The following is a 13,282-nucleotide window of genomic DNA, read 5'->3' on the forward strand; positions in this document are numbered from 1 at the left end:
TTTTGTGGTCACATTAATAGGGCCTCCTGGTATATGTTGAAGAGCCAGAGAGAGAGATTCTGCTTGTGAGGGCTTAGGCAGTGGGGAAGACCGGCGTCTGCTCCTAATTGGGGGAAAATGTGTAGCACATGGAGTTTGGTTGGCAGAGTTTGGTGAGGAGCGTGTGTGTGAATTTGTGTGGAGGGTGCATGAGGTCTGTGTGTGGGGGCGGTTGTTCAGAGAGCATAAAAGGTTATGTGCACATTTATCTTCTTGTATAGTTTGTTTATCTTGCTAGTCTTTTGGTTTCTGTAGAGACCATATAGAATATTTATTTGTAGAATCTTTCTTGTGTGTGCTGAGAGTTTGTTGAATTGTTAGAAAGCGAAGGAAAACCATGGTGAAAGTAAGAAAATCAAAATTGCACCGCTTTGCCAGGACCTACTGTAGGATGTAATTCCTCTGATGTTTCTGGCCTTGGCACAGTATTACATAAAATCTGGAGGCAAACCTGACCTCAGCAACCCGTCCTGAATAGCTTTACTGTTTGCAAAATAAATACGGATGGAATCCAATGCCTGCAAGATTCAGTGCTTAATGAAAGATGAAGTAATTCAGATGTTGTATTCTTATTAGCTTTTTTTAGTAGAAGACTAACTTTAGTGATGCCTGTTGTAGAGCTGAACATCTACTGCTTGATTTAGGAAATCCACACTGTGCATTATTTGAAGGCACTGGTTAATGCAAGCAATGTTGTTTAGTTAAGCTGTTTGTTCTGTAACATTAACTTCAGATATTTATTTGCACTAGTCTTAGTACTTACATGGAAGTCTACTCAGTTCTGCATTTTTAAAGTGAGCTTAGTTTGACACACACCCTATGATATAATTAGATTATTCCTCCCATCACCATCCAATTTAAGGAGTAACTGAATTTGAACTGATGAATATTACATTGCTGCTGCACTCTGGCTGACCACCCTCTTTATGTTTATCCAGTAGTGTGAGAGCATGGCAGTGAAATCAGATCGTCCAGCCAAAGACACATATACACAAAAAAGACACTCTCTCGCCGTAATAGCAAAACTCTAAAGCTGTGCGAGAGTTCAGAGTAGAGAGAGCAGAATGGGCTCGTTTGAGCACAGGGAAATCCCTCTCTGTTCGGTAAAAGGGCTTTATTGTACAGAGTTCTTTGCCTGAGAGGCTTAAGATAGGGATAAATATTGCAGAGACTGTGAAATTGCCAGGAGCCTTTTCACACTTGGGAAAATACTTTTCTAGCTTTTTCTTGAAGTGGTATCCGCAGAGAGTGGGGCCGAGGTATATTCAACTTGCTGTAAAGGATGTTTAAATATGTGAATTTAATCAGTCAAATGCAGTCATTTGAGTGTTAATTTCAATCTCAACTATATTCTGATATAGGAGTAGAACTGAGAGAGAAATTGTTTTTGTCTTTGCTTTGAGCTGTGATTTTAATTATAGCCTTCAAATTTTAATTGGAGATTTTTTACTAATAGCACAGAGCTTGTGAACTGCCTGTAGATGAGGCCAATCAGACGCAACAACACACCCACAACGCAGCCTCACTAACTAGCTATCTGGCACCCTAGGTTCAGCGTTTTAGCCTGAAGCCAGAAAAAGTGGACATACTGGTCTTCTTGGCCAAAAAACAGGCCTAGGGTGTAATTTATAGAAAAGAATCACAATTTATATCACAATATTGGTCTGAAAAATCACAATTATATTTTTATATTTTTCTCCACATCATTCAGCCTTGCATGAGTAGTGTTTGTCTATATTTCCCAATGTAATTTTTCTTCTGTGGCTAGTATAGTTTCTCTTTGGTCAGTGCTTAAAGTATTTGTAAACATACTCTAAGCTGGCTTGCCAAAACCCGTTACAAGAAAAGTGGAAGCTTATGTAACACATTTAGTTTTTTTGCTAAATAATTAAAATAGTTTATATAGGCGGTATACACATCACTGTTACAAATGGAGATGTCAGCTTTATTTCAAGTGCCTGTCATTTGTAAACAATTCAGCCGAAAGAGACATGAGAGTAAAAGTTACAGCCTACCCCAAAGACTGAGGGGCTAGTTCAAATAGTCACTTAAAGAGACACGTTAATGGATGCAAACAATGAACAATTCAGTACAGTCCTATATTGTTTGAACCAGACATGTCATCAAACAACAACAACATTTTTGGCAATAAGAAGAACAAAAAATAAAACAATATTAAGTGATTAGTCTGTGGTAACAATTGGCCTTGTAATTGAACTCAGGCTGGGCACATATTGTGTTGTATATGAAGTATAGCTGGATGCACTTAAATAATTAAGGATATTTTAAGACATCCTGTAGTTAATTTTATATAAAAAAATTCTTTAATTCTCAGAACAGCTGCTTCTTTAAATAAGTCCTTGGATGGCACACTCCTGCTATTTTAGATTTATCTTCTATCCATACACATTTTGGCTTGAAATTTGGACCGTATTTGTCTTGAAAATATTCTAATAAAATTTTATTGAGTTCATGAGGGCATCTGTAAATGTTTTTTACTCTGGTCTGTGTTTAATCTTTCCCATTAAGTTGAAATGTTGAGTATACTGAATTTAATCCATGCTCTTCTCAGTAGCTGTTCTTTGATGGAAGTTTTCTTCAAATGATTGGACATTTAATATGTGTATAATCAGGAGCAGACAGCAAGCGTGTTGTCAACAGGCTGCTTGTATAGCCAAAGATCAGGCCTCTTCCATGGCACTGGCCTTCACTGGGTAAGGGAGCTTGAAGAGCTACTTTCTTTCCTGTCCACTGAAGTGATTTCCATAACTGTGTGTGTGTGTGTGTGTGTGTGTGTGTGTGTGTCTCTGTGTTTCTGTTTTCAGAACTGTATGGTTTTGATGTTCTCATTGATTCCAACCTCAAGCCATGGCTTCTGGAAGTGAACCTCTCGCCATCTTTGGCGTGGTGAGTGACATATCAGTTTTGACATTCTGAGCTCATACTTCTATATCATTAGTTTTTTCATTTTATTGTGTTTTTAGGTAGCTGACTGATTTTGAACTTGCATTGTTTTCATGACCTTGAATTCTTTTTTATTTTAGCTTACTGATTTTAGTGTGCCTGCAGTTTATTATTGTGTATGTAGATGATCGTGCATTAACATTTCAAGATTTTTGGTTCTCCGCCATACTGTGCTCATTTTGAAGACCTGAGTCTTAGACCTTAGATTTTTTATGTTTTCTATTTTTTTCTTCAAGTTATTATTTTATATTTTTCATTATAGCGCAAGCAAACATACAAGCTTGTCCATCCTAAATAACTAACTTACATTTCTATTAGAGGAACAGTGCATGTCCAAAAATGTCCTAAAAAATGTCCTGAGCTGCTTTTCTCAAAGGGATCTTGCCAGGTGTATGCGCTTAAACTAGAGCTTCAGAAGTAATAATTCATCATGACCTTTTACCTGTATTTTCACATGATAACACATAGTACTTTCAAGGTCCATTGAATTCTAGACGGCCGGCAGTATCACACATTAAATATGAACAACTTCATAAAAGTCTCTCTTCGTAACTGACATTTATTAGGCATCCTTTTGTGTGGCAAGTGCTGGGTGTGTCTAACTGAAAAAACAGATAGGTGAACACATAAGTGGGTTAGAGCCACCCATGTGCTTTTCACAGTTTGTTAAAAACACTGACTCAAAGACAGCCTTCATGCTGGTTTGGCATATGGAAAAAGAAATTCCTAATGAAGTCTTAAACGAGTTAAGGGTTTTCCCTCAAACACTACTCTGCCTGTAAGCATACTGTAAACATGCCTATAAACATGTTGTACAGTGATTCTTAAAATAGCCCAAGCTTCTGTGACATATAAATGTAAATGGTACATTTTACTACATTTTCAATTTTAGTGTCAATATTTTTTTGTTCAGCTATATTTAAGCTTTTATGTCATCTGCTTCTTGTAAAACAACCTTGTCCTTCTTTTCCAGTGCAGTAAAACATCACTTAAATGTGTAATTTGTACCATTACCCTGAAGTGCCCATTTAACATTTGCCATGGAAAGGTTTCAACTAGATGCTGTGTAATATTCATTTATCTCAGTTTCAGCTTTCTAATGGGCCTAAAATTGTCTGTGTGCTTGTTCTTAAATTGTGCACTGTCCTTTAAGATAAGTTGTTTCCTTCTGCTTAAACATTGACTCTTTTTAACAGTGTTAGTATTTCAGTTCTAGCCAATGTCGTAGCCATTTGGGATAAAACTCTTACACATTTACAAGTAATGAAATTGGCTCATTTGGTATGAGTAATTTAATATTAATTTGACTTATGAGTAATTTTAAATCAAATAAGAAAATGACAGATCATATTACAACCCCTTACCCCAACGCTTATTTGATTTAAAATTTTGAAAAAAGTTGGGACACTGTGCAAAATGTAAATAAAAACAAAATTCAATGATGTGCAGATCATTTAAACCCTATATTTCATTAAAAATAGTACAAAGACAACAAATCAAATGTGGAAACTGAGAAATTTTATTGTTTTTTGTAAAATATATACCCATTTTGAATTTGATGCCAACAGCATGTTCCAAAAAAACCACGTTATCAGTGGTGACAGGTCTGGACTGCAAGCAGGCCAGTTTAGCACCTGGACTCTTTTAATACAGAGCAATGCTGTTATAATACATGCAGAATGTGGTTTGACATTGTCTTGCTGAAATAAGTGAGGCTTTCCCTGAAAAAGACGTCATCTGGATGGCAGCATATGCTGCCAAAACATGTATATATCATTCAGCATTAATGGTGCCTTCACCGATGTGCCAGTCACCGATGCCATGTGCACTAATGATCCTCTATACCATCATGAATGCTGGCTTTTGAACTGTGCCAGTATTCATGATGGTATAGAGGAGCATTAGTGCACATGGCATCGGTGACTGGCACATCTGTGAGTTCAATTCAAATGTTGATTTGTCGGTCCACAGGACACTTTTCCACTTCCCCTCAGTCCATTTTAAATGAGCTTGGGCCCAGAAAAGGTGGCAGCATTCCTGGATCCTGTTTGTGTGTGCTTTCTTCTTTGCGTTTAAGAGTTTAATTAGCATTTGTGGATGCATTGACAAACTGTTTTCATAGACAGTTTTTTTCAGAAGTGTTTCTGAGCCCATGCAGTGATTTCCACTGCAGAATCATGTCCGTTTTTAATGCAGTGCCGCCTGAAGGCCCAAAGATCACGGCCAGCAAATACTGGTTTTCGGCCTTGTCCCTTACATACAGAGATTTCTCCAGATTCTCTGAATCTTTGAATGTTATTATGTACTGTAGATGATGAAAAGCAAAAGTTCTTTATTTTATGTTGAGAAACGTTATTCTTGAATTGTTGCACTATTTGCTTGTGCAGTCTTTCACAGAGTGGTGAACCCCTCCTTTACTTCTGACAGACTCAGCCTCTCTGGGATGCTCTGTTTATACCCAATCATGTTATTGACCTGTTGCCAATTAACCACCAGGTGTTTTTTTTGAGCATTACACAAATTAACCAGCCTTTTATTGCCCCCATCCCAGCTTTTTTGGAACGTGTTGCTGGCATCAAATTCAAAATGGGCAAATATTTTTCGAAAAACAATAAAATTTCTCAGTTTCAACATTTGATATGTTGTCTTTGAAGCGTTTTCAATTAATTATAAGGTTTAAATGATTTGCACATCATTGCATTTTGTTTATATTTACATTTTTCATACTGTCCCAACTTTTTTGAAAATGGGGTTGTAAAAGATAAATACCAAGAGATGTAGAGTTTTAATTAAATGACAAAAGAGATGTTTTTAAATGTTTCTTGAAAGTGTGCACTGAGCTTGACTGTCTTATAAAAGTTCCTTAGTTTAGAAGCATAATAACTGAAAGCTGCCTCCACATGTTTTCTGTATTTTACAGTATCTGCAGATCTAAGATCACGTGCTGGAACATAAACAGGCAGTCATGCTATGATGTAATGGTAACAATATGAGACTAACAAAAATAATAATAATAAAAATTAACTATGACCTCTGAAGCACTGTTTTATTTTTTTAGTGTTAAATGACATGGCTTAGAAATTTTGTCTGTGTGAAATGAGGAACACAAGAGCATAGCTATTCGAGGCAGCTGCTACAATCCTAGATAATGAATTACTTCTCAATAAACCTGCATTCTTTTATCAGCCACTGTTTGGCCCAGAGGGGAGAAAATAAGACAGCTGATTGCACACATGATAACATAGCCTTTAGTGTGACACACTCCACTTAAAAGAATGTGGCAGTGATCAAAACAAGAATTCACTGCAACCAATACCTGAATAGGGAAATGGGAAAAATATTAGCATTTCTGATACGTTTAAATAGATTTAATGGTCTAAACAGTTTATTTGAACTGTGCATTTTCACTTTCGTATTATTTGTATTTGATACTTCTAGTGATGCTCCTCTTGATCTGAAGATAAAGGCCAGCATGATCTCAGATATGTTCTCACTTGTGGGTGAGTTCTTTGTCTATACAACTTTCTACTCACTCTTAAAAACTCCTTCTTCACTATTCTACACCATCCATACTACTTGTATCTCTTTGTGTACCATGTACTGAAGAGTATTAGCAAAGGCACACATCAGTGTCAGAGTGTTAGCATGTTTAAAACTATGCTCAGTAAGCTTTCTCTGTTTTTCGCACCTGTAAAAAGGCGATAGGAAATAGTGAAGGAGTGCAGTGCACTGTGGAAACTTTCTATGCCCTCCTTCCATCCACAATATTTAGCCCAAAGTAGGCCTCTTTTCATTTGTGTTTGTTTTGGGTGTCTCTTGTTTGTAGAGTTTCTCCCTTCACTCAGTCCATATTGCAGAAGGGCACAAAACCACTATCTGAACATTCTGTCGCCTGCTGCTGTTGTTCAGTTATGAACCAAGCGAGCATTGTTTCAGTCTTGAAAATAATCCCATATTCATTTAATCTTGTCTGTGGGGTCGATAGAGAGCTTCACAAGTGACCTAAATGGTTTCAAGAGAAAACCACAGGCATTATTCATTAGCATTAGATTACTTTAGATTTGTTAACAGTAGAGCACATTTTCTTATCATTAAGCTCTTGTGGTTTGGCTGAAGAATCGCTATATGCTTCGTAATTAATTCAAAGTAATCTTAGGCATGTAGATAGCAATATTTAATGCTAAGGGCTGAGTTACGTATTGTTTACAAAACTGATTTTCACCAGTTTGAAAACATTAATATGCTTGCCTCTCTACTAGAGGGCATTAAACATTGCCTAACATTTTTTAGGCTTGTCATAAATTGCCCATAGCTATGCACCTTAGCCTGCTGATTTCAATGGAGGATGAAATTAGCTTGCTTATAGTCATGAGTGTTATGGCTCTGGTGAAGTTGCATTTTGCGTTTCTTATTTAGCTTAACTTGTTTAGCAGTTAGAGTTAACACGATAGGTATGCCTGTAGCTTATTTTTTTCTTTTTGGTTATATAACAACAAAAGGTCTAGAGTTGTCTTTTGTGGCTGATTCTTTTGATGCCAGGAGAGTGATGCATAGTAATGGCTGTTCTGTGCAGTTGTCAGCTCATGGTTCCAGTTTATTGCCCCCAGGACACATTAGGGGAGATGGGGTGCTCATAAATTGCTAGTTTTTGTTGGATGGATGCATTAGTGGCGCCAGGGGGTGGGATGATGGAGGGAGTGGGTGTACGTTTGTTAAACATACCCCATCCATTTTTCTCCAAACAAACCCTGATAGTGCTGGGCTGTGACCCAGTCTTGTAAATAGCGACAGTATGGCCAATAGCATCAGTGCTTGCATTTTTCTTGTAGGACTGTCAGGTTTGGGTTAGCCTGCTATGTTTTGAATAATTGCTGCATGTAGACATGTATGCATCACAGACTGACAGCTTGGATTCAGGAGTGCAGAAATCTCCAGGGGATTACATGTCAGCTGAGTAGAATGATTATGCTTTGTGTCATAGTTTTGGATGGATTTAGGGATTACTTTAGAGATTGTATTTAACACTCTTAGCACCTTATTTATTTATGATGTCTTATAGAATAATATTTTGTCAAAGCTATGACAGGATTAAATATGTTGTTTTTCTTAAACCATGCATTTAATAAACATTAAATGTTTTCTGCCTCCAGGGTTCGTATGTCAAGACCCAGGACTGAAACAGATGCGGTCAGATAAAGCTGGGCTTGACCCCAGTGTGAAGAACCAGACCCAAAAAACTCAGGTATGTGCTGTGATTGATAGCTAAACTTTCTAGTTTTCCTAGTCAAAGCCTTTTCCAGCACTCTACCTCACTTACAAATTCACAGTGCTGATGGCTTGCAGTGATTGCTGTCAAGAACTTTGTGAAGCATTGCTTGGTTATTAAATATGGAAAAATGTAGTTTAATCTGTACGAAATGAAGCTTTTTTCACATTAGCGTCATGCCAAATAGCATTTTATATTTATCAAACTGTCATTCTTGCATGCTCCAGCTTGCTTTTACTTTTAGAATTTTTCCATAGGGTTCTAAGGTTAATGGACAGTAATATATGTATTATATGGGGCTGTCAAATGATTAAAATAATTAATAAAGATTTTTCTTATGATTTGTATGATAGTGTTTGCCTTTTCACTATTTTACTCTAAAAGCAGCATAAATTGTTATAGCTAAACGAGTAGACAAAAATAATCTCAAATTAACCACGACAGAATTGTGTATTAAATACACAGATCACTATAATCCAATTCAAATGAGCCCAAAATGTTCAAGGTGATAAATCCCAGGAATGCACTGAACCAGATGTAATTGCTTAATTAGTTAGGCCATAGCCATTTAGTAAGTGTATCACGATTAGATTTGGCCCCATCATTTCACCAGGAAAGAAAAAAAGGAGTGGCTTCCTCCACCAAATTACCCTATGTCGTATCAGTCAATGACTTCGATTTGTCAGCAATTGTGGGCCTGTTCTCGTTCAAACAGCTTGTGGTTTCTTCCACATCTTCCAATCTACCAAAGGTGCTGAAAGTGTTGCTTTAAGAGCCATTTAAATGCTGTATTTGAATGAGAGGCCTACAATAGATGATTGAAGCAAAGCAACATACTGTAAGCAGCTACGCAACTGAAGATGGTTCAAAGGGTCAAACTAGGAAAATGTAATGTTAATGGAGTTTAAAAACAAAAATACTATTAATCATTTATTGTGTTAACGTGTTAACTTTAACCGCCCTAGTGTTATAAAATAATTTAATCTTGTGAGTGAGTAGCTTGTTTTTTGCTGCATTATGTTGCTGTGGTTCATGCAGTTCATATTCTCCTGTCACACAAACAGAAGTGTACAACTAACTCAATTTTAGATCAGACATTTTTCTACTTCACCTCAGATCCAAGGAAGCAGCCCAGATAGGGTTACTGTTACAGAGCTGGCAGGAGTAATGTTTGTAGATGTCTGTGTGTGTTTGTTGTGGAGACCACTGTAGGTCAGCATTGCGTCATTGATAATGCTGTATAATTTTTCATTTGTGCTTCTTGTTCATATCTTGGAATGTCTAGCCTATAACTACTGTGGTAGGCAAATGAGAGTAATAGCTGACATTTTAGTGCAGTTTTCATCCTTGCTATGATAATGTTTGTCTCATTGCTTGCTGTCTCAGCGGCCTTCCTCTGTGCAGTCTGCCAAATCCAAAATGGTAAGTTTGCCTCCTTTTAACATAAAAATAATAGACTAATGGAATGTCATTCTCTTTTCTCTCTCCTCTGTGCTTCCTCATCATGGCCTACCATTGGTAAGAGAGTGCTAAAAGTGGCGTTTATCAGCTGCAATTTATATTTTATTAGCGGAAATAAATTTGCTTTGATATTTAATCTTGTTTTGGTGGTCAATGATTGAAGTAGCATAAAAGAAAATTATCTTTGTATATTGTGGAGCTCAGTTGTGGTGAGGCTAAAATGTAGTAATAGCCTTACTACCATGAAAAGTCCTGTAGTGATTTTTGTGTAAACCATGGTTGCATGAAGCATTATGTATGATCAGAAAACTTGACAAACACATAGGCGCTAATTCCAGTTCTAATTATATTTAGGCATTTTATTGATGCCGTTCTCCTACTAAATACAAAGTGGAGGGATGTAGCAATATAAACATTCTGGCCTTATATTGATAATAAGTATATTTGCCCTGATTGTGTAAAAACACTGGAAAACACTGAAAGAGACCGGGCAAATCCAAATTAAAGCTAGACTAGATGACCGCGCAACCCAGACTAAAGAAGTATTTTGAAGACTTGAGTTGCACATCTAAGTTTTTTTTTAAGAAAGAAGATTGAAGTGTCTTCAAAAAGCTTTTGATGGTAGCTCCCAATCGAGGAAAAAAAAGACAAAAACAAAACATAAAAAAAACATTAAAAAACATGATTCTATCTGCATTGTGTCAGTGGCATGTCTACAGTGCACCAACTAATCTAGTCATATAACACTAGTTAATGTTCCGCTAGCTGACGCTGCATGACTAGTCATGGTTAATGTAATGGAATTTTTTACAAGACTGAATTACTGTAAGATTTGATTGTCTGAATTTTCCCATTAAAGTACTTCATGTCACGCAGTCATGCATAAGGACCCGCAATCTTCTTAGTGTTCCTCATACAAGTTGACTTTTTTTTCCCATGACAAGTCGATTAGCAACCCTACTCTTTATTGTAGACATGAAATAGGGACCCTCCAACTGGGACTGGGCCCATCATTCCATATTCCATATTTAATTAAGTTGTGTCTGGAATCTCAGCACTACTGGGAAAGCATGGCACCCAAGTTGCACTGCTTAGAGAAATAATTAACTTTGTGAAAAGCTACCTGTATCTACCTGTTTCTAAAATCAATGCTTTGCATAGTATCTACAATTATAATCTGTCCAGTAAGTTAGTAACTTTAGATGTTGTTTCTCTTGCAGTCTGAGAACTAATGAAGTATATTTCCTTCACTCAGTGGCTGTATATTTCACAGAATTGAAACCTGATTCTGAACAAATGTCTGTATGAAGTAACAGTATCATTGTGTCTTTTTCTATGTAGAGCTTCTAAATACAAATCAAAGCACTTGTAATCCTTGACCATTAAATATGTCACTTAGAGTGAGCTGTAGATGTTACTCTTTTCATGCTCTCATGCATGTTTAGAGGGTATGGTGGAAACTACCTTTATCTTGGTGTAGATTTTGAATTAAAAAAGACACTGTAGTCTCTGGATCTGTTTTTAACTTGCCTTTGCCTGCTGATTCTTTGATTAGAGGCCCTGTGCAAGATTATTTCAGGGGATTACAACTCAGTCTTTGGCTGCTATGATAGCCCGGCACCAGTCAGACAAATTAAATGTAATCCCCATGTTATTTAAGATGACAAATGCAGCCAATGATCCTCGGGGGTCAGATGATGGTTCCTGGCACACAGTCAAAAGTCTAGTCAAAACTGTCAATCTCCTGTGGCAACACTTGCCATTAGCAGGGGAGGGCAGGGAAAAATGCCAGGCAAGAATGCCAAAGGAGATGGAACGTGACATTTATTTAAGCAACCAAGAAGGGGATTGCAGTGAGGATTCCTTTCTTGTTTACTTTTGTCTGTGTATATAAACCTTTACTTAGCTTTCCTGAAATAGTATGTTTGTGGTTATGACATTTATGCAGCAGCAGTTTTGTAAATGTAAACTTTAAATCATAATCAATATTTTAAAAAGTTACAATTCCTCCATCTGTCAATTTGTTAAATCTATCCTGGTAGGAAAATCTTATTCCAAGCCTCCATACAGCCATTTATGGATCATTTGTCCAGGACCCTGAGTCTGTATGGAATTTATTGAGTATATATTTCTAAAAAAATAAAAAAGACATTTGATCATGAGCTCACTGTTAATCCAATCCATATGGTCTCATGTTAGATGGTTTTTTGGACACTGTGTTGCATTTAAGAATTCTAAAATAATTAGCAAATATTAAACAATGGCTAAACATTATTATGCACTTTCATGCAGTATATCATGAAGTATAGCAAAGTGTTTTGTGACAAACCAATAATACAGACACTGTAATAGTGGTGAAACATACTGGCTTCTTAGAGTACAGTCTAATAAAAATGTTTGAGTTAAGTTGAGGTAGTGTTGTGCAAACAGAGTAAGTGAATGTACTGCTCTCTTTTTCTTTTCCAGTGTCAGAGACCTCAGTCTGCTACCAACACTGATGCTGAAGAGCAGAAAGAGAAACAGGAGGTCAAGCAGGTGGACACACTGGGCTTGACAGCAGAGGAGGTATAAACTAAATAAAAAAGTACAAATAAACAGACAAACCTATTGATTTCATTAGCCAGTAAAACAGTTTCACTGTTGTAGGCAGTTTCACTAAGTATGAACCTTTGTCAGGCAGTTGCAATGGCCCACACTATTGCTTCTGAATGTCACAAGGACAAAGGGCACTTGCGCTTTTTCTTCATATAAGCATAGACACATCCTTTAGTAAGATTAATTAATTAATTGATTAATTAGTGTCTTCTTAACCATCATTTTTTATTTGCCATATTATTATCATATTATTATATATAAAACAGTAAATACAGTTATTGGTAAATCTCTGATTATTAGCATTCCTAAAATAGAATGTCTTGAATGTAAATTTTAATTTATACATATATATATATATATATATATATACATATAAATAAATAAAAAGAGGCTAAAAATGTGTCTTTTCAGTTTATTAGAGCAGTTTATTAGAGCATCTTTTCAGTTTATTAGAGCATTTAGCAGTGTGCAGAAAAGTTCAATATTTAGGCAAAAGCTGTGCTTTATAGTGTACCAATTTAATACTTTAGCCACAAGCTAGTATGTTAACATGTTAGCCGCAAGCTAATGTGTTAGTCACAATACAGTAATGCAACATGATTGTTAAATCCCTGATAAATATATAAACTTTTTGAAATATAGTAAATCATATAACTGTGAGAATTCAAATATGCATGAACACAGCATTACAATTAATGCAAAGCTGTTCGTTGATTTTATCCAACCAAGAGCTGTGCATTTACAACATGCTTTTTGTTTGTACTGTCCAGTAAAATGATTGAATAATTGCACTTTCCTTGTGCTACTTCAGTTACGGATAACTCTGATTTTGTTGTGCCAACTTTCCTGGCCTTGCACAATTACAGAATCAATAAAATGTACATTCTAAGGTTATGAAGACTACCAATATTAATGTGTAACGCTACATTTAAGAATCTTTGTGCACCCACAGAGATG

At 36.4% G+C, this 13,282-nt stretch overlaps 1 protein-coding gene across 3 annotated transcripts in view; it reads left to right on the forward strand.

Annotated features, from left to right (window-relative positions):
- ttll5 (tubulin tyrosine ligase-like family, member 5) overlaps positions 1-13,282 on the forward strand; it is a 73,886-nt gene that overhangs the window by 19,491 nt on the left and 41,113 nt on the right. For 2 of the 3 annotated variants that reach the window (XM_036593166.1, XM_036593169.1), the window contains exons 13-17: positions 2,865-2,946; positions 6,442-6,503; positions 8,154-8,245; positions 9,656-9,691; positions 12,197-12,295. In XM_036593166.1, coding sequence (XP_036449059.1) covers positions 2,865-2,946; positions 6,442-6,503; positions 8,154-8,245; positions 9,656-9,691; positions 12,197-12,295 — 371 coding nt within the window. The remainder of the gene's footprint in view (positions 1-2,864; positions 2,947-6,441; positions 6,504-8,153; positions 8,246-9,655; positions 9,692-12,196; positions 12,296-13,282) is intronic. The other variant, XM_036593167.1, reaches the window with a different exon arrangement.

This window comes from Colossoma macropomum, unplaced genomic scaffold (assembly GCF_904425465.1).
Source record: "Colossoma macropomum unplaced genomic scaffold, Colossoma_macropomum, whole genome shotgun sequence".
In the NCBI taxonomy this organism is placed as follows: domain Eukaryota; kingdom Metazoa; phylum Chordata; class Actinopteri; order Characiformes; family Serrasalmidae; genus Colossoma; species Colossoma macropomum.